Source organism: Coregonus lavaretus (assembly GCF_964263955.1).
Source record: "Coregonus lavaretus genome assembly, chromosome: 25".
NCBI classification, from domain to species: domain Eukaryota; kingdom Metazoa; phylum Chordata; class Actinopteri; order Salmoniformes; family Salmonidae; genus Coregonus; species Coregonus lavaretus.
The window spans coordinates 7721186-7743620 of NC_140012.1; the positions used below are offsets into that span (position 1 = coordinate 7721186).

A 22435-nucleotide genomic window follows, 5' to 3' on the forward strand; every position below is an offset into this window, starting at 1 on the left:
GGTGATACAGCATTGAAAAAGACACACAACTGACCAAATGTCTCTTTGTTTTCCAATCCAACAGGAGTGCATCCCTCAGACCATCCGGTTCATGGACATCCTGTGCCAGTGTGAGCGTTCAGTTGTAGAGACTACAGCAGATTGAACCTGTGGACGGACAGGTCAGTAACATACTGCAGCAATCTGTATCCAGGATCTGTGTCGGACAACATTGGTTATAAAAACAACATTAAAAACAACAACCATACAGATGTACACAAGATAAATAATGGGATCAGTACTTTTCTGTACATTTCACATGAGGACTAGTGCAGTTTTTCCATACATTTTTAATTGATAACTTGACATTTTATCACTTGATTTATCAAATGCAATGGGAATGATCATACAAATCAAGACTGTGAATGCATATAGCTCTACGACAGTGGTTCCCAACTAGGGGTACAAGGACCCCTGAGGGTACTTGGCCTATCCACAGGGGGTACCTGAGAAGACTCATGAGACTATGGGCCTACTGGTAAAATTCATGAGGGGGTACTTCAGGGGTACTCCGGGTAGAGCAAAATTCAGTTGGTGGTACAGTAACCGAAAAAGGTTGGGAAACACTGCTCTATGACAGACCACTCTGTCTCTGGATGTCTAAAAAATAAATTATATCATTCTCAATGTGAATATATGTCAATACATTTTTTAAAATTAATTCTCATCAATGACAACATTGTAGCACTGAGTTATCACTCATCTAAGTCTGGTATCCAGGGTAATCTGGTTTATGATGATGTAATTGATTATTAGACTATTTTCTTGTAGAATGTCGACAGCTGTATAGAACACATAGAACACATTGTATTGCTAAAATGCTCCAACTTGACTTAATAGCTACTCTCACCGGCACAGGATAAACTTTATCCCTCATGCTGGCCCTGACCAAACCAGTAAGTTGCCCCTCACTATAGCTGCACTTCTCCACATGGCCAGACTTCTAGTGGTCTTCTCCTCTTTTAATGCTCTTATGCTCATTCTTGAAAAATGCCATATGGTCTGAAATAGACACCAAAGTCGACATACTGTACAAACAAATATCTAGACTAAATAAAACAAAATTATTTTTTGATCTACTGCTCTGCTAACTAGCTAAAGTGTAGTCAGTGGCTAGTTAAGAGAGAAAGGGGACGGAAGAAGTTCAACACTTTTATTCATTTTTGTCACGGATTCAGCCGAGGCTGCCCCTCCTCCTTGCTCGGGCAGGCTTCGGCGTTCGTCGTCCCCGGAGTACTAGCTGCTACCGATCTATGTTTCTGTGTTCGACTTGTTCTGTCTTGATTGTGTACACCTGTTTCCCATTATGTTGTATTGTCTTCCCTATTTAACCCTCTGTCTTACACTGTGTGTTGTGTGTGATTGTATTCGTTATCGGCCGTCGTTAGTGTGCGGATTATTTCCTCCCTGTGTGGAGATTGTTCATTTCTCAGTTTACTTTTCTAGTAAAGTAAGTTTTTCGGAAAAGCTCTGTGTCCTGCGTTTGACTTCGCCCAACGTATTTCACTGACGCCTTTGACACATTTCAATACAGCACATGGATTGGGCACAGAAGGTCTGTGATCGCGCTGGTGAACTGTAGCTGGAGATGACGTGCTGCATTTCACATTTTTTAGAGTAAATTGAGGCAAATATATTGATAAAACTCACCTTGTCCGAGAGAGAATTACATGGTTATCCAGTGGTGGAAAAAGTACCCAATTGTCATCCTTCAAATCAAAAAATTTTTTATTGCCACATGCGCCGAATACAACAGGTGTAGACCTTACAGTGAAATGCTTCCTTACAAACCCTTAACAAGCAATGCAGTTTTAAGTGTTAAGTAAACAATAGATAAGTAAAATAAAAGCAGTAAAATAACAGTAAGATGTTTGAGCATCTTGAAGACTAAATGCAATGTATAATCAGTGTAACAGGTGAAAAACAGATTATTCTACTATTGTAACATGCATTGGGGAGAATTCTATTGTCCCCGACAGGAGCACAGGCTTTTGCCATAGATTAGGGGTGTCAAACTCATTTTAGCTCAGGGGCCACATGGAGGAAAATCTATTCCCAAGTGGGCCGGACCGGAAAAATCATGGTATATATAACTTAAAAACAACAACTTTGATTGTTTTCTTTGTTTTAATACGATCAACATACAACATAAAGCTGGAGCCTGAGGACAGTGTGTCCAAAATAGTACAAGCACAACATCACTATTAATCATAAAACACATCAAGTTTATTTGAAAATTCTAAAGAAAAAGAACACACAAACACACAATGCCTCAGTGATTAACATAACTGTTTCACAGATCACAGAACTATATCAGGGTGTCATTTCTCAGGCAGAAATGTAGATAAAAATAATGAAATCCTGTTCCCCAAACAAGTGCAAGAACCACAGAGTCAAGAATAGGTTAAATATACAAATAAAATCAATTAAAAACAATAGCACATCAACATAAAAACATATAAACATAAAGCTGGAGCCTGAGGACAGTGTCCAAAAGCACAACATCACTATTAATCATAAAACACCTCAAGTTATTTGAAAGTTCTGAGGACAAAGAACACACAAACACACAATGCCTCAGTGATTCACAGAAGTATATCACAGATCACAGAACTATATCAGGGTGTCATTTCTCAGGCAGAAATGTAGATAAAAATAATGAAATCCTGTTCCCCAAACAAGTGCAAGAACCACAGAGTCAAGAATAGGTTAAATATACAAATAAAATCAATTAAAAACAATAGCACATCAACATAAAAACATATAAACATAAAGCTGGAGCCTGAGGACAGTGTCCAAAAGCACAACATCACTATTAATCATAAAACACCTCAAGTTATTTGAAAGTTCTGAGGACAAAGAACACACAAACACACAATGCCTCAGTGATTCACAGAAGTATATCACAGATCACAGAACTATATCAGGGTGTCATTTCTCAGGCAGAAATGTAGATAAAAATAATGAAATCCTGTTCCCCAAACAAGTGCAAGAACCACAGAGTCAAGAATAGGTTAAATATACAAATAAAATCAATTAAAAACAATAGCACATCAACATAAAAACATAAACATAAATCTGAAAGCGTTGCTCAAACTCCCGTAACAGTCCCGTTATTTTATCTTTGAACCGCTTCATATCTGCCACATGTTGGGTCGCGCACAAATTTTTCAGACAGGGGAAGTGAGCTGCATCACCACCGGCAAGTTGCGTCTCCCACAATGACAGCTTCAACTTGAAAGAACGTATGCTGTCATAATACTGCGTGACAACTTTGTTGCGCCCTTGCAGCTGTTTGTTCAAGTTATTCAGGTGCTCTGTAACATCCACCATAAATGCAAGGTCCTGCATCCATTCTGCGGAATGAAATTCTAACACTGGTTTGCCCTTTTCTTCCATGAACTGTTCAATTTCTTCTCGTAAATCAAAGAAACGCCTCAGCACAGCACCTCGGCTTAACCATCTTACCTCAGTGTGGTATGGCAGGCCATAGATGTGGTCTTTCTCTCTGAGAAGGCTGTCAAACTGACGGTGATTCAGGCTTCTGGATCGGATTAAATTAACAGTTTGGATGACCACCTTCATGACGTTATCCATCTTTAATGACTTGCAACACAAAGCCTCCTGGTGCAAAATACAGTGAAAAGTCAAAAAATCACGTCCTCCATTTGCAGATTGCACTTTCTCTCTGAACTTTGTCACAACGCCTGCGTTTTTCCCGATCATTGAGGGCGCACCATCTGTAGCCAGGCTGACAGCGCGGGACCAGTCCACTCCGACCCTGTCCAGCGCGCCGACGAGTGCGGTAAAAATATCAGCTTCTGTCGTTGTATCTGTCATCGGCACCAACTCCACGAACTCCTCGGTGACGGTCAATGTGTCATCAACTCCGCGGATGAAAATGGCCAGTTGTGCAACATCTGTAATGTCCGTGCTTTCATCAATTGCAACCGAAAACGCAATAAATGACTTTACTTTTTGCTTCAACTGGCTGTCCAAATCCACTGAAAGATCGGAAATCCTGTCTGCAACGGTGTTTCTTGTCAGGCTGATATTTGCAAAAGCCTGCCGCTTTTCAGGGCACACAATCTCCGCTGCCTTCATCATGCATGTTTTTACAAATTCACCCTCACTAAATGGTTTTGAAGCCACTGCGATTTCATTAGCAATGAGGTAGCTAGCTTTCACTGCAGCGTCACTGATGTCTCGGCTGTGAGTAAACACAGACTGCTGTTTCTTCAGACCCGCCAACAGTTCATTCACCTTCTCTCATCTCCGCTGTCCTTGAAAGTTGTCATATTTGTCGGCATGAAGACTCACATAGTGGCGACGAAGTTTATATTCTTTCAGCACTGCAACATGCTCTGAACACACCAAACATACAGCTTTCCCATTCAATTCCGTGAATAAATAGGATTACAATTTTTCTTGGAACACTCTGCTCTCTGCGTCCACTTTTCTCTTTTTTGACAGATACATATTGGGGCAATGAGGGTGCCAAAGCACATAATGTTAAAAGTAGAAGCCGTAATAAATATCGCGGGCAAAACAAAGTAGCTCATTGGCTGCACGTGCTTGACCTACTTGCTCTGCCCCGGTATAAACAGTTTGCTTGCTTAACACAATTGCTATTGCGCCATCCAGTGGACGCAATTGGAACAGCAGTTTATTTTATTGAAAAATTGCAGCGCATTTTTATACTTTACAACAACAAAAAAAGACAAAAAAAGAAAAAAAATTCTCAAAATCATCTCGCGGGCCGGATTAAACCCGTTTGCGGGCCTGATCCGGCCCGCGGGCCGTACGTTTGACACCCCTGCCATAGATGGTAGAGTTCTCATCTCTGGACCACACAAGCTTTAGATTGCATTCTGCTAAGGCACTTGTCTCTCTCTCCATCTGTCAACTACATTGGTGACCAGGGTGGGATCCTTTCGATACACATATGGGGCCTGGGCACACAAATGCTCCTAGAGTGAAGGGGGAATACTGAAGCATGCGTTGACAGTTCTACAGTCTCCAGAGGCCCAGGCTTTTGGCATAGATGATAAAGCTCTCATTTCTGTACTGTAACATTGTGCCTTCCACAGGACTTGATATACAGTGGGGAGAACAAGTATTTAATACACTGCCGATTGTGCAGGTTTTCCTACTTACAAAGCATGTAGAGGTCTGTAATTTTTATCATAGGTACACTTCAACTGTGAGAGACGGAATCTAAAACAAAAATCCAGAAAATCACATTGTATGATTTTTAAGTCATTAATTTGCATTGTATTGCATGACATGAGTATTTGATCACCTACCAACCAGTAAGAATTCCGGGTCTCACAGACCTGTTAGTTTTTCTTTAAGAAGCCCTCCTGTTCTCCACTCATTACCTGTATTAACTGCACCTGTTTGAACTCGTTACCTGTATAAAATACACCTGTCCACACACTCAATCAAACAGACTCCAACCTCTCCACAATGGCCAAGACCAGAGAGCTGTGTAAGGACATCAGGGATAAAATTGTAGACCTGCACAAGGCTGGGATGGGCTACAGGACAATAGGCAAGCAGCTTGGTGAGAAGGCAACAACTGTTGGCGCAATTATTAGAAAATGGAAGAAGTTCAAGATGACGGTCAATCACCCTCGGTCTGGGGCTCCATGCAAGATCTCACCTTGTGGGGCTTCAATGATCATGAGGAAGGTGAGGGATCAGCCCAGAACTACATGGCAAGACCTGGTCAATGACCTGAAGAGAGCTGGGACCACAGTCTCAAAGAAAACCATTAGTAACACACTACGCCGTCATGGATTAAAATCCTGCAGCGCACGCAAGGTCCCCTTGCTCAAGCCAGCGCATGTCCAGGCCTGTCTGAAGTTTGCCAATGACCATCTGGATGATCCAGAGGTGGAATGGGAGAAGGTCATGTGGTCTGATGAGACAAAAATAGAGCTTTTTGGTCTAAACTCCACTCGCCGTGTTTGGAGGAAGAAGAAGGATGAGTACAACCCCAAGAACACCATCTTAATATATAACTTAATATTTTAAACCTTTGTTTGCAATTACAGAGATCATATGTTTCCTGTAGGTCTTGACCAGGTTTGCACACACTGCAGCAGGGATTTTGGCCCACTCCTCCATACAGACCTTCTCCAGATCCTTCAGGTTTCGGGGCTGTCGCTGGACAATACGGACTTTCAGCTCTCTCCAAAGATTTTCTATTGGGTTCAGGTCTGGAGACTGGCTAGTTCACTCCAGGACCTTGAGATGCTTCTTACGGAGCCACTCCTTAGTTGCCCTGGCTGTGTGTTTTGGGTCGTTGTCATGCTGGAAGACCCAGCCACGACCCATCTTCAATGCTCTTACTGAGGGAAGGAGGTTGTTGGCCAAGATCTCGCAATACATGGCCCCATCCATCCTCCCCTCAATATGGTGCAGTCGTCCTGTCCCCTTTGCAGAAAAGCATCCCCAAAGAATGTTTCCACCTCCATGCTTCACAGTTGGGATGGTGTTCTTGGGGTTGTACTCATCCTTCTTCTTCCTCCAAACACGGCGAGTGGAGTTTAGACCAAAAAGCTCTATTTTTGTCTCATCAGACCACATGACCTTCTCCCATTCCTCCTCTGGATCATCCAGATGGTCATTGGCAAACTTCAGACAGGCCTGGACATGCGCTGGCTTGAGCAAGGGGACCTTGCGTGCGCTGCAGGATTTTAATCCATGACGGCGTAGTGTGTTACTAATGGTTTTCTTTGAGACTGAGGTCCCAGCTCTCTTCAGGTCATTGACCAGGTCTTGCCATGTAGTTCTGGGCTGATCCCTCACCTTCCTCATGATCATTGATGCCCCACGAGGTGAGATCTTGCATGGAGCCCCAGACCGAGGGTGATTGACCGTCATCTTGAACTTCTTCCATTTTCTAATAATTGCACCAACAGTTGTTGCCTTCTCACCAAGCTGCTTGCCTATTTGTCCTGTAGCCCAACCCAGCCTTGTGCAGGTCTACAATTTTATCCCTGATGTCCTTACACAGCTCTCTGGTCTTGGCCATTGTGGAGAGGTTGGAGTCTGTTTGATTGAGTGTGTGGACAGGTGTCTTTTATACAGGTAACGAGTTCAAACAGGTGCAGTTAATACAGGTAATGAGTGGAGAACAGGAGGGCTTCTTAAAGAAAAACTAACAGGTCTGTGAGACCCGGAAGTCTTACTGGTTGGTAGGTGATCAAATACTTATGTCATGCAATAAAATGCAAATTAATTACTTAAAAATCATACAATGTGATTTTCTGGATTTTTGTTTTAGATTCCGTCTCTCACAGTTGAATTGTACCTATGATAAAAATTACAGACCTCTACATGCTTTGTAAGTAGGAAAACCTGCAAAATCGGCAGTGTATCAAATACTTGTTCTCCCCACTGTAGATTGATTGGTAGGTTACGCTATATTTAGATACTTAAAATACTGCCCAATACATTTTTTATTTGTCTCTGTACCAGTGGCGGCTCCTGAAAAAATTCTCAGGGGGGGCAATTTTTCTGATGATTTAGGTGACCTACACACATTTAAAAAAAGATATGTCCAGCAACAACATGAAGACAGGGGCAGCATATAAGTCAGTACTGATATACACATTACTTGCTTCAAAAAGGCCTCATGGTTGAATTGGAAATATGTGCACCTGAGCATAATTCACAACAAGCAAGCAGGAGCTTTTGATAGAGGCTACTGAAAACATTGATGCAAGTTATTGGTAATAAGACATTTTTATAGACTTCCATATTCTGCCCTCTTGTATAGATTTGTGAAAATGAACAGTGATAGACATTTTGCCTGAAAACAGAATTTGAAAATAATTTCTAGAAAAGGTAAACACAGCTATCTGTATGGCTTTGTAAAAATGAACAACCATATTCTGGCCAATTGTATAGATTTGTAAATATGAACAACCATATTCTGGCCAATTGTATAGATTTGTAAAAATGAACATGAACAGATTTGTTTTTTTTTTTTAAAAACTTTTTTAAAAATGAAAAATAACTATTTTAAACAACATCAACTGTGAACTGATTTGGGCGTGTGTGTGTTAAAGAGACAGACAGGGAGGGACAAAGAGAGAGAGAGGCTACATTACTTGTACTGAAACTGTTCTAGCTTGCTGCATGATCAAATTCAGCTGATGCGCATAGCAATGCACGTAATGGGCATTCTTGAAATGCTCACGCACCTTTTGCTGCACACCAGCCTTCTCTCCCCTCATCACACTGGCTCCATCGTAAGCTTGCGCAATGAGTTTGACTTTCTCGTCGTCGGCAAAAAGACCGTTCAGTCTCTCCAAAAGCACACTGGCGATTGAGACTGAGGTTGATTCCGAGATGGGAAGGAACTCAAAAAAGCGCTCCTGCACTTTGTGGTTGCTATCTATGTACCTCAGCACAAGCACCAGCTGTGTCTGTGTAGAAACGTCCGTGGTCTCGTCAGCTTGGATAGCTATGAAGTTCGCCGACTTCACCTCCTCCACAATATGTTCCCTCATGACCGCTAGCATACACTCCAGTAGCTCGTTTTGAATGGTCTTTGATGTGCCCTTGAAAACTTTAGCATTTTTAAGATGGTCATCAAACACCTCATCTAATTGTGCCACAAAGTTGACAAGTCCAAGAAAAATACCAGGGTTGGTGGAGCCCTCAGTTTCATCTTTGCCTCGCAAAGCTAGCCATCTTGACAGTAGTACGTGAATTGATTGACGCTGCTACCCGCTCTTTTCTTAGTTATGTTCATGGTTACTTATGTTACGTATGACGAAAGCGCGTAAGTGCAAGCCCTCCCGGAACCCATAGAGATTGTATTGAAAGCTCTGATATTTGAAAAAAAAAAGATTTTACATGAGAGTCTATGAGAGACTCCTGGGCGATTTTCAACCTGACTGAAATCGCCCCAAAAGGGGCGGGGCCATTTGAAGCACGACTTTAGCCTGATTGGACATTTAGTGTCAGATCAGACGTCTAGATTAGAACACTGATAACTACTGTGGCCGTGATATAATTGATTAGAAAAAAAATCCCTTCCTTTTCCTGTTTGGCAGTGCGTCGCCCATATCGCCCTAATGAACACACCGCCCCTGCTCTGTACTCAATAAATGGTGAAACACTATTTGTGATGGTGTTCTTTGTTCGACTGTATATACATGAAATGTACATTATGGAAAACATGTCTCACACTCAGTCATAGTTAGTAGAATAATGAATGGATGGGCAAGATTTTGGTACCGTCAACTTTTAGAAGGTTAGTAGGAAAGTTAATAATTTAAACCACATAAATATACTCACATTCACTGAACATTTAGTATTTGAAACTAAAACATTCATTTTCCAACTGCTTATTCTATGATTCTACAGGCTCTTTATCATTCTCCATTCCTTATATTCCAATGTATCCAACATTATGCATGCCCACCATGGTATTGGGCAGCTGCTATTTGAGAACTCATCTGGTTTATATATCAAACTGTGGTTATCTTATGGCAGAGCACATTGTACAACTGTTTTTAGATAATATTGTATTGCAAGGTATGCTATATGTGTAGGCTATGCCATATGTATTGGCTAATATGCATATGCAGCTGTCGTTTTTAAACCTCCATTCTAGCATGCACAAACACACACACCTTTCTATCTATGTACATGCTTTTATTTTGGTTTCTATGCACAGTATATGAATTAATGTTTTTTTTAAAGCCTGCAGCTAGTTACTTGAAATAAAATATTTAATCATGCCAAAACATGATAAAAATATATATAATAATTGACAGAGAGATAGGTAATAAAACAAATGGACATTTACAGTAGCTGGATTGGCTAGTCAAACTGTAACATTGGCTTGCTTTCAATAAATTGGCTCTTCATATGATCAAAACTATTCGTATTGCGTGCTGCATATTTCAAGTGCACTCGAAAATAGATATTTATCTTAGCTATTTCAGTCTTTATCTGTTCCTTTTCATCAGACAGCAGCTCATGTTGGCTGCCTTCATCACGAGGGGTATGTACGGGAGTTCTGATTGGTTCCACGTGTATCAGTTCGGCAAATTTGCCCGAGCAAACAGTGTTGAAATATCATTTTTATGAGAAAATGTGCTAGAATTGAAGGTGCCAATAAATGTTATAGTCATCATAATAATTTTTTACTGTCACATACTAAAAAATCTGCTCCTCCCTCGACCGGGACCGATCAACTTCACGTGTTTCGGCTTAGGTCCACCACCTACGTTTAACGGAGTGCTTATATAGTTAATGTGAACGAGGCATTACTATCTTCATTCAACAAATCCGCTCCGCCTCCTTCTACTGTGGGTGTTTATGTTTGATTTCAGCCAATGGACAGCCTTCGCGCGGAATTTCAAAATTTGTTGCTCCGCCGGACACAAAATAGTCCTTCATATTTTAAACCACATCTGACACACTGAAATGTGTAAAACGGTGTAGATGTTTTACAAAGTAGAATAATAAATTTATTTTATAACCTACCAAGTCCACAGCACAACTATTTATTCTGAGTTGATTGAATTCGGCGGAAGGATATAATGTACACTGAAGTACGCTTGCACAGTTTTGCCAACAAGCTGTAGTAACAACAAGGAACCATATGTACGTTAGCTAGGTTAGACGTCGCATATAAGAAGGCTGATGGTTTTATCAATCTCTGTTATACTTTAATAAAGGACAAAGTATTGTCCTGTAGTTCTTTATGGAAGACCAGCTGTTCTGAATAATCTTTGAACTGCCTCACAGGTAACGTAGCTAAAATATTTTCTCCTAACTAGCTACTTTACTATAACGTTGCTAAGTTACCCAGCTAAACATTAACGTTAGCCAGTCAAAGTTAGCTAACGTTAGATAGCTGAGAACTTAATGCACAAAGTGGCTGGCAATAACACTTTGCTTCGCTGGCAATAACACTTGGCTTCGCCCGTCAGTCCAGAACAATGTTGAAATAAAAACTATAAACTGGTGTTTGATGCTCCGCTTATTTTACTACAGTTAATTCGTTTAACGTTACCAATCAGGACAACTTGGCTAGCTAGCGCCAGTACTAAAACGGTTAAATGAAATCAGTCACATTTCACACGATTGTTCGCAGTCTTTTAACCATTGTTTACTTTTATTTAGTTAAGGTTGAATTCAAAATGCCCCTGCACGGTAGAATTGTTGTAATCAAAAGGAGTGGAGGAGATGGGACTGAGTTTCCTCTGACTGCATCATGCTTATTTGGAAGGTGAGAAAAAGCTTTTGAAATATGTAAATATGTGCAAAATGCCATAGCAGTGAGTGTCGGTGTCTAAATGTAATAATATTTTCGCGTTTTGCATAGGTAAGTTAGAGTTAAACGTATCATCAACAACTTGTAGTTTAGCCATTTTAAATGTGTTAAGATGTGGGCTTTCTACTGCTGACTTAGGTCGTTGAGCTTTGTTCACTAATACAGCGTTTCAAAATACATGTTACAACAGACTCTTGCCAAAACATCAGACCATTATCATGGTCACTTCATGGATTTTCTGTCTGACCGAAGTCGCCCTAAAAAAAGACTCAATAGAAGCCAATGTTGAATAAAATGATATTTACACTTTCTTTACTTGTTGTACATGCTGTTGGTCCTTTTGGCGGTAGGAGGGGGAGATGGGGTATCCACAGGAAAGTGTTTACCCGACTTTTTGCGATGCCAGTAGGTTCTGTCGCTTGTATTTTCAATCTCTTGATGCATTGCACATGATGTACAATATGTAAACACCAAATGTAACCGAACATAGTCGACCAAAGCACGTTTCCTCACAATCAGTTGGAAGTGTTTGCCATTTGGTCTGTGCTTCGGTTAGGCTCGGCCATGTTGTGCAAGTGTTTGTCATGTGCGAATTGCATCAGTATTGAAAATCAAAAACGGAAATACAAACCGATATACAGACCAGCGTACTGAAGGTCAGGTTGATAACACTTCCCTGTAAATATTTTGTGTCAGATTACCTCTGATATGGGGACAAAATTGGTGGACAACTGTTAAAGTAAATTGAAATGAAGTTTGTTCAACATTCTGACTTGTAATTAAACTGTTTGGGAATGCTGAGCCTACATGTTAGAGACGAGTGTGTACGTATTTCACTCTCAGATTCTAAAAGAGCCTACACAGACCCTATAGATCCATTCAACCTTATCCACTGAAAATGGATTGGATTTAGCCCACTCTTGTTGATGAGTTGTCCCTCTTTTAGCATTTATTCAACTTAACTGTTCCTGTATGTGTGCAGTGTGAACCTGCCACAGTATCTGTGCGTTAGCGATGTCGACTACGACATGTCTCCTCTCTAAAGGCCAGGAAGCTCAGACTCAAACGCTCATTAGACAGCACTATCTTCATTTACTCACGTTATGGACAGAATGTACTTCCAAAATTGTTTTATAAGCAACTGGAAAAAATGCCTATTCTGCACCTCCAATCACTCATTATTGCCACACGCTGGTCGGAAGTCTACAACAGCTCCATACAATGGAGGCGCCGAAGAGGCATTTTTTTCGGTTGCTTGTAAATTTTCATTTAGACCTTTTTTTGAAGTACATACCGGGAGTAATTGAAGATAGTTGCTCAGTGAAACTCCATATATGGTGAGTAAGGAATGTATTTTGAGAACGCTTGTAGAGCTGTCTAATGGGAGTTTGAATTGGAGCTTCCTGGGCTTTATAGAGAGGACGCGTCATACTCATCTTCGACATCTGTAACGCACAGATACTGGGCATGTGAACCCCATGAAGTGTAGCTGTTGCTGGAGTAACAGCTTATGGGAATAAAGAAACGATGAAATCCAGTTGACATGCCTTGAAGACAGTAAAAATGTGTTGACAGAACCAAATATTTACTGAAAGAAATCAGGAAATGTAGACAACCTTTTTACAGAATATTTATTATGGCCTTTTTGTCTCTTAGGAACCCTGACTGCGACATTCGCATTCAACTTCCCCAAGTCTCCAAGGAGCATTGCAGGATTGAGCTGAATGAAAATAAAGAGGTAACTGCAGTCAGCCAAAATAATTGCTACCTTCCTTCGATAAGTCAGTCACTTTTATTTTAGTATCTGTAGAGGAAGTATTGAAAGACTTTATTTTTTTCTTACAGGTTATTTTAACCAATTTGAGTTCAGTGAACCCGACCCGTGTCAATGGGGAGGTTTTTCAGCAGTCTGAATGTTTGAAACATGGAGATCTAATCACAATTATTGACCGTTCTTTCAGGTTTGTGCATCTTATGTCAGTTTATCACAATAGTCAAATAATACGAATTTATTTGATGTGTTTCAGGGATGCAAACTCGCCACTTTTCGGCGATGTTCACCGTTTTGATCTCAAAATAAGACATCTACGTGAATCGTGTAGATCCGTTAAAAAAAGTGTTGGGGAGGAGAGGTTTGATGAAAAGTAATAATAATAATAATAATAATTGGAAAAAAGTGTGCAGACGCAGGGTGTATCACCCATTGAGCAATGACTGCTCATCCAATATCAGCTGTGAGCAGCCAGCCGCATCCCCTAACCATCCATTAGCCTACTCAGCTGATTCTCTCCATCCGTTCATTCTGCACATTTCCATCAGTTTTAAAATGTTATTTAGCCGTGATGGCAGGCTGGGTTGTGCAGACAGTGATGGGGTTTCTGTTAAATTTGCTTAACTATTGGAGAGTCTCCCAGCGCAAGTGAAGTGGATACGTAGATATCTTTTCATTTCGCCTGTAACAACAAGCAGGTCAGTCTGACTAGGCTCTTGAGTGCAACTGCCATAGAGGAAAAACGGAGCACATCTTTGCACCTTTACATAACTGAAAACCACGAGTTTTCTGGTGTTCCTTAAATTCTGTTTGCTGCCTAACTTTTTGGAGCAGTGAGAGCTAGTGTTGTGTGTGTGTGTGTGACGGAGAACGAGGATGTGTATGGGAGAGGGAGTAAGTGTGTGTGTGAAAGGGAGGGAGGGAGAGTGTAGGCTGTGTGTAAATCTGTCTGAAGAGTAGGCTAAAGATGGTTTCATATAGGCCTAGTGTGCTTTCCCCTTACTGCCACAATGAAATGCAGATCATTATGCATTTGTATTCCTTACTGTATTCCTTGGGCCCACAGGTCGGCCTTTGGATATCAGAAAATCTGCTAAATAGTTGCTGACACTCCAAAAAATGATGGCAAAACGTTTTCAGTGTTAAATATGATTGTTTTTATAAGACAATCTTTGAGAACAAAAAATCATCAAAATAGAAAATTGCCATTCAAGGAGAATCTACATTTCCAATAAATGTCATGGCATGGGGCCCCCGTTGATTTTGTTATGAGTCACTCAGATAGCATAAGAACACAGCATAAGCCATGGCAAAATAGATTTAAAATTGATCTCTTTCTCTCTCAACCCCATCACAAAATGTGTGGAGTTGCAGGAAACTAGCTTTAAAACAGCTAAATTGTCTCTGCGCCCAAGATGAGGGCCTCTAAAATTTGCTGTCCTATCACATCGTTAGTAAAATGTTGGTATTGTGACAACCAAATTCTGAAAATAGGTGCATTTTCTTGCCGTTTCCGTGCATATTTCTTTGGGTCATTTATTTTTTGGGTGCCCTCACCAGTTTGCATCCCTGGTGTTTAGTCTGCTTACTGTCCTTTTACATTTTGATGGACAGCATGTCATAATTTAACAAGTAAATATGTTATGGCATGTTAAACCATATACTTTGATACACAATATGATTATGGGTTACTGTTTTATTTTTACATTTAATTTGATATTTTCCTTTTCAGGTTTGAATACCATCCACCACCCGCTCCAAAGAAAAATAGATCTTCTGCTGCTAGAAAAAATGAAACTCCTCAGGTATTATGCGTGTTATACACTAAAAGTCAAAGCCTGAAGCATATTTGATAATAAAGCATGACTTACCATTTATATGCCCATTGAGGAAATATATCTTATGAATCACCTAGGAAGTCTGTGCTCAAGCTGTCTCTGTCACAGGTTTTACATGAAACCCAAGCGAGGGATACCAGAGCTAAAGATGGAACCAACACTTCTGTGGTCCAACTCCAGGAGGATGGAATTCTTGAACAGAACAAGCCAAGCTCCTCCTGTGAGCTGTATCAAATGTTCAAACAAGATCTGGATTCCAAGACTCCAAAGAAAGCACCTGGAACACCTGCTTCAAGGCTTTGTCCACAGAAACCTATCCCAACCAATAAAGTGGATGGGGTGTCTGTCATTTCCACACCCAAGAAGGTGGAGACTGAAAATGTGTCACCTGTTATCACTGGAGTGACTCCAAAATCAGCTCAGAGGAGGCGAAAGTCCTTCCAAGGTTGGGTTGTTGAGGGGAATGTGCCAGATGAAGATTTCATCCAGCTGACTCCATCTATTCAAGAAACTCCCAAAGGTAAAAGGCGTTCTTCACAGTCCAAAACACCCACCACTGTTGAAGAAAAATCCACCCCTGTTTCTCAGAAGAAAAGTCGTCTGGCAACACCCCAGAAGTTCACCGCTAGTGAAGTGGTTGAGCAGATTTCTGAGTGTCCGACTGCAGAAACCGCAAAGACCCCCACTAGGAGGAGGAGCAAGGAAGCCACTCCCATCAAATCTTTGGTAACTGAGGTAGAACCACCTGCTGACGCAGTCATTTTAAACCAAGACCAGACCGTAGTGAGTGAGAATTCCACGCCAAGTACCTTTAAGATAGAGCCCTGCCGCTCTCCACAGGCTTCACCAAGGTCTGCTGGGAAAAAGCTTCAAGCCCAGGATGTGCTTCGTGAACTAGAGGTGACCACACCCACCAATGGTGAGAACAATGCCAGGTTATTTCCCAATAACAGTCAACATTTTTATGCATACATTTAGTTAATTCAATAATTATTAGTCTACTTTGTTCTAGTTTCAATGTCAGTTCTTTGATAATTACTACATATTCATTTCTATCTCCAGTTAAACAGTCATCCGCTAAGAAACGGAAGAGTGGAGACCTTAAAACAGAATTGTCAACACCACTGGGCAAGAGGAAAAGGGTTTCATTTGGAGGTCATTTGGAGCCGGAACTGTTCGATAAATGTCTGCCTCCTGACTCCCCACTACGCAAAGGAGCCACTCCTGGACGGCGCAGCTTGTGTGTCCCTAAAATGAAACGGCCACTCCTCAGGAGAGCATCTGCAATTGGTCTGATAAAGGTATGTTCAATAAACTGTAGGTTATGTACATGCTGACTTTGCTCCTCAAATGACATGTATTTGATATAGCTAATGAACTGATTCTCACTCAAATATTTTTTCAATTTCATAGGAGCATGAACAGTCTGCCCCAGAGAACCCTAAAGTGAAAGGAAGTCCAGGAAAGATTGTATCTCCCAAGACTCCCTCGCCTGCCAAGTCACCACCGAAGGCATCTCCCAAAACTCCCTCACCTGCCAAGAAGACACCGAACGCTAAAACTCCATCTCCAGGTAAAGTCAAGACTCCATCTGCTCGAAGAAAGTCTCCATTAAAAGATGAATCTCAAACACCCAAGGCTGGGATGACCCCCGTGAGTTTGCAGTCAGCCAACACAACACCCACTGTGCAACGCCGGTTCTCAGTGTCCCGCATCAGCACCTCATCACCCACCGCAGACCAGGACTCTGTCCCACAGACACCTGTCACTGTAACCCTGCGTGTTCCCTTGAGGAGAACGAGCATGAAGTCTACCTCGAAGACAACAGAGAAAAGCACAATGAAGAATACCCTACAAGTCATCCGTAGAAGAAGTGGTGTTCCTCGGGCATCTATGAAAGGTATGCGTCTATTTACTTTCTTCGTTGGGATTCAATAACTTTTTGTTGATTGGCTGATGAAGTGGGTTTTTTTCTTCTTCGTTTCAAGTTGTGAGTTCCTGGGCTGATATTGTGAAGTTCGGCCAGACCAAGGCCCAAGCGGTTATCCCAACCAAGAAAACGTCCATCCGAGTGACCAAGACTAAGAAGAATGTTGTACCAAAACCCAAGGCATGCTTAAATAGTATTTTGCACTCCATGACTATACCATGTCAATATACAAATAAATGTCTAGTGCAGCAAATTGCAGCTTGTTGTTAAATTGACTTCAGTGGTTTTGTCTTAAAAACAATTATGGCTACATTACCTAACTTGTTGATTATGCTAATTATGTTACAGACACCTGCGAGGAAGCTCATAGGACATGTCAGCACTGGTCATGCAGATTCGCCTGTGACCATTGTTGTGGGCAAAGCTCACAAGCTGAAAGTCAGTCAGCCATGTGGGGCTGCCCCAAAGCTTGTCCACAACATTGCACTGCTAAAAAAGAACATGACAATGGATGAGGATTTGTCAGGTAATTAGTCAATTTCCTATCCCCAATATTTGATTGGCAAGTTCTTCGTATGGTATCTAAAGGGCTTGTTGCAGTGTCATATTGTGCTTACGTAAAGCAACAGGGTTGTTTTGTTTGTGGTTTCAGGAGTTGCAGAAATGTTCAAGACCCCTGCAAAGCAAAGGAAGTCTGTGGCCAATGTGCAGAGTGCCCTCAAGACCCCCCAGAGAGTCCAGTCTACATCTATGATTGAATCAGTGATGGAGACCCCAGAGGCCACTGGTAAGTGATTTTGACCATGACCTCTGTTGTGGGGCAGGAGATGGAGTCTTGACAGTGGTTTTCAGAGTCTTGTACACTGTTTATTAGATGTATTGATCATGTTGAAATCAATGATTAAACTAAATATACTTTCTGTTTATTCTCTATCGTCACAGGTGAAATGGTGGTGTCTCCTCTTGTTGTTTCTACTGCTAAACGGGGTGTGTACAACAGTGATGCAGTCATTAGACTCCTTCGGGATTATCAAGAATCCAGTTTCATCACTGCAAATGCCACTCAGGAGGAAGCTGATGACTCTTGTTCCAAACCAAGTGAGATCCCTGCCTTGGAGAGGTCTTGCGAAGAATCTAAGGAAGAACAGCAGCCAGAGTCAAAGACCGCGATCTCTACTCTCATACAGAAGAAACCTGAACAACCCGACTATCTCACTGGAGTGAAGAGGATTATGAAGACTCCAAGACAGAAGGCAGACCCCATTGAAGACCTCACAGGGAAACTGTTGAAAACTCCCAAACAACAGAAACCTGAGCAACCCGACTATCTCACTGGAGTGAAGAGGATTATGAAGACTCCAAGACTGAAGGCAGACCCCATTGAAGACCTCACAGGGAAACTGTTGAAAACTCCCAAACAACAGAAACCTGAGCAACCCGACTATCTCACTGGAGTGAAGAGGATTATGAAGACTCCAAGACAGAAGGCAGACCCCATTGAAGACCTCACAGGGAAACTGTTGAAAACTCCCAAACAACAGAAACCTGAGCAACCCGACTATCTCACTGGAGTGAAGAGGATTATGAAGACTCCAAGACAGAAGGCAGACCCCATTGAAGACCTCACAGGGAAACTGTTGAAAACTCCCAAACAACAGAAACCTGAGCAACCCGACTATCTCACTGGAGTGAAGAGGATCATGAAGACCCCAAGACCGAAGGCTGTACCCATCGAGGACCTTAGAGGAAAACTGATGAACACTCCAAGAGGGTCTAAGGCTGCTCAAGAAGTAAACTTCAGTGGTGTAAAGGAACTCCTGAAGACCCCCAAATACAACGCTCAACCTGTTGAAGAGATTTCTGGTGAAGGCCAAAATGATCACAATGTCCACAGCAAGACAAAAGAGGTTTGCTCATTGTTCTCTTTTTAAGACATTAGATGTAATTTGGTTTAATAGTATGTTTGCATGCCAAATGTGTTTAGCATAACTTATTTGCCTGTAATATTTATTTTCTGCCTAATTACTTATTTCATGTTTTACTTCAAAACATCCTCTCATCCAATGACTACAATTTTAGGTTCTGAATATTTAAACCTTCTCGCATTTTATTTATGAGTGTCTTATTTTTTTTTTTTTTAGATTCAAGAAGAAGCTATTTATCCTGAATGTGTGTCGGATGCCATGACAACAGTGGAGCAGAGCGAAGCGCTTGCTGCTACTCCTGAGGCAGTGGAGGAAGAACAGCCTGTTGAGGAGGTAGAAGAGCCTGCTGCTGCTCTTTCTTCTGAGACAGTGGAGGAGACTGAGGGGCATGCTGCTGTACCTGCTAATGCTGTAGAGGAAGAACAGCCCGCTGAGGCGGTAGAAGAGCCTGATGCTGCTCCTTCCGAGGTAGTGGAAAAGATAGAAGAGCCTGCTGCTTCTCTTGCTGAGGCAATGGAGGAGATCGAAGAGCCAACTGCTGCTCCTTCTGAGGCAGTGGAGGAAGAACAGCCTGCTGCTCCTGCTGAGGCAGTGGAGGAAGAACAGCCTGCTGCTCCTGCTGAGGCAGTGGAGGAGGTAGAGCCAGTTGCTGCACCTGCTGAGGCAGTGGAGGTAGAACATCTTGAAAGTGAAGAGCCTGCTGCTCCAGTAAAAGGTAGAGGCAAGAAAACTGAGGGGATTGTGCCACCACCAGCCAGACCATCTGCTAGAAGGAGAGGGGCAAGACATAATGAAAGCAGTAGCGTTGAGGCACAAGTGGAAACAATAGATTCTGTGGATGTGCAGGAGAAAATGGATGCTGACACAGTTCCTGCTGAAAAGCCGAAGAGAGGACGAAAGGCCAAACCGGCTTCTGTGGAGCAAGTTGAAACCGTGCAGGAGAACACTGTTGAATCCATTAGTGTTCCTGTCACTGAAAAGGTTGAGGCCCAGACTCGAGTCGTTAGATCTAAGCGAGGAAGAAAGCCTAAACAGGATTCAGTAGAAGTTGTTGAAGAGGAGGTTCTTGAAATTCCTCCAATTGAGATTGTGGAGGCCAAGGAGCTATCTGCTAGTGTTCCTGTTGAGAAACCACGGGCAAGAGGAACAATGGAAGAACATGTTGCTGAAGCTGTGGTGGTTGAAATTACTTCTACAGAAGAGATGGAGGCCCCAGTCCCTGTTGCAAAACCCAAGAGAGGAAGAAAGACTAAGCAGGAGTTTGTGGAACAAGTGGAGTCTGTGAGTGTTGAAACTCCTGTTGAACAGGTTGAGGCCCAGGAGCTGACCACTGTGGCTCCAGTTGAGAAACCCAAAAGAGGCGGAAGAAAGACTAAGCAGGCTTCTGTAGAGTTCGTTTTGGAACATCCTGTTGAGTCAGTGACTGTGGACGCTGAAGCCCAGGAGCAGACCGTGGTGGCTCCGGTTGAGAAACATAAAAGAGGAAGGACTAAACAGAATCCCGAGAGTGTCGTCCCTCCAGTATCCACAGAGACTCAGAAGGAAACATCTGCTCCCCCTACAGAGAAACTTAAAAGAGGAAGAAGAGCGAAGCGGAAGGTTCCTGAAGTGGTAGAAGTTGAGAACATGATAGTGCCGGAAGTCCACGTCCCTGCACAAACTGAGGAGGTTGATGCTAAACCAGAGAGTGAAGAGACCATTGCTGAGGCTGAAGAACATCTGGAAGCTCCTGTTGTCAAATCAGGACGGGGAAGGAAGGCAAGAGCCGTTGTGAAGGATGAAGTGCCTGCCAAGAGGAAACGCAGAGGAGCAGCTGATTCCCCAAAGGAGACCACTGCTGCAGAAGCAACTGTTGGAGTTCCAACAGAGCCTGTCAAGAGAGGCAAAAGGGCAGGTAAATCCACAGTCTTTTCCAATGAAACCACCATTGCAGCTGAGAGCAATCCATTGGAGGCTGAGGTAACAGACACTAAAAAGGGAAAGGCTGTTTCTGAAACTACCTCTGACCAGGCAAATTCTATTGAAGGCATGGAAACTATCGATGAAGACTCAAAAAATCCCTCAAAATCTGTTCATTGGAAACCTGATTTGGAAGTTACACATATGGTCACCCCTCTTCCTAAACAGAGAAAATCCAGACGGAATGATACTGTTCCCATGTGTAAGGTTGACGAACAGCCTGCACAAATTGAAGAACAGGAGGTTGTGAAGGCAGTGCGAGGAAAAAGGGCAAGAACTAACGTCACGGTCAAAGAGGAGACCGCACAATCAACATCCTCAAGAAGGGCACACCATAGTGCTACAGAGTCCACAGAGACCTCCACTGCTGAAGCCACTGTCTGCATTTCAAAGCCTGTAAACAAAAGAAATACAGCAAGAAATACAAAGAAAGCTGAAGAGGTAGATCTCTCAGATAAAACTGTTCCAAAGGAACCTGTCAAAAAAACAAGACGAGGAGCAAAGTCTACTGCTGCAGCTCCCATTGAGACCACTAGCACTACTCCTACTGTCACTGAGGAAGTGCCAGAGACCATCTCAGAAGTAGCTTCAGAAGGAAGAGGAAAAGGATCCAAAAGGGCAAAAGCTGCATCTCAGGGAATTGACATTGAGCAAGCTACTGAATCCGAGCAGCTGAGTAAGCCCCGCAGAGGGAGAGCTGTAAGAAAATAGAGCTTAGGCATTCATACATTTTTGTTTAATACTTTGGTATAAAAATGCTTATGTATGATTGCGCAACTTATTTTAATTTTATTTTTTTACTTGTCTGGTGTTATAGTAACAGGTATATCCTGTAGAATTGATGTCCTTAGCAGTGCTTTGCAAGATGATTAGATTAATGGTATTGGTGTTAATTGTGGTTAGTTTTTTTGGCTTATATTTTTTTACATTTTAAATGGATTGTATGGTATTCTATTCAGACTGCAAATATTTTGGGGGAAATTATTCGTATTAAAAATCATAATGGAGAAGTCTGAAATAATGTGTAGCATTATTGATAAGGCATGACTGTTTGACACAAATTGAGTAGGTTCTGATACTTACATTTGATATATTTCTGTCTTTGATTCAACTCAAATACACATACATACATACACTCAGTAAAAAAAGAAACGTCCTCTCACTGTCAACTGTTTATTTTCAGCAAACTTAACATGTGTAAATATTTGTATGAACATAAGATTCAACAACTGAGACATAAACTGAACAAGTTCCACAGACATGTGACTAACAGAAATTGAATAATGTGTCCCTGAACAAAGGGGGGGGATCAAAAGTAACAGTCAGTATCTGATGTGGCCACCAGCTGTATTAAGTACTGCAGTGCATCTCCTCCTCATGGACTGCACCAGATTTGCCAGTTCTTGCTGTGAGATGTTACCCATTTACATTTACGTCATTTAGCAGACGCTCTTATCCAGAGCGACTTACAAATTGGTGCATTCACCTTATAGCCAGTGGTATAACCACTTTACCATTTTTTTTTTTGAGCGGGAACTGTGCATCCGCAGAGGTAGGGGGGCCAGCAGGCCAGAGGTGGATGAACGCAATGCCCTCGTTTGGGTGTAGGGACTGATGAGAGCCTGAAGGTACGGAGGTGCCGTTCCCCTCACAGATCTGTAGGCA

At 42.1% G+C, this 22435-nt stretch overlaps 1 protein-coding gene across 1 annotated transcript; it reads left to right on the top strand.

Annotated features, from left to right (window-relative positions):
- The first annotated feature begins 10708 nt into the window (after nucleotides 1-10708).
- On the top strand, nucleotides 10709-21777 carry LOC311100770 (uncharacterized protein). The gene is made up of 13 exons (XM_084141732.1): nucleotides 10709-10818; nucleotides 11197-11302; nucleotides 13004-13085; nucleotides 13193-13308; nucleotides 14851-14923; nucleotides 15065-15875; nucleotides 16019-16257; nucleotides 16370-16856; nucleotides 16945-17066; nucleotides 17235-17412; nucleotides 17539-17673; nucleotides 17829-18793; nucleotides 19028-21777. The coding sequence occupies exons 2-13, from the start codon at nucleotides 11214-11216 to the stop codon at nucleotides 21479-21481; spliced, it is 5751 nt and encodes a 1916-aa protein (XP_083997858.1). The 5' UTR covers nucleotides 10709-10818; nucleotides 11197-11213; the 3' UTR covers nucleotides 21482-21777.
- Nucleotides 21778-22435: the final 658 nt, after the last annotated feature.

What these genes read in the sequence shown, in the direction of transcription:
- LOC311100770 (XM_084141732.1), top strand. Translation starts at nt 11,214, where the DNA reads ATGCCCCTGCACGGTAGAATTGTTGTAATCAAAAGGAGTGGAGGAGAT. An exon ending in AGCTGAATGAAAATAAAGAG is followed by an intron (nt 13,086 to 13,192) that starts GTAACTGCAGTC and finishes TTTTTCTTACAG; the next exon opens with GTTATTTTAACCAATTTGAG. An exon ending in ATGTTGTACCAAAACCCAAG is followed by an intron (nt 17,067 to 17,234) that starts GCATGCTTAAAT and finishes ATTATGTTACAG; the next exon opens with ACACCTGCGAGGAAGCTCAT.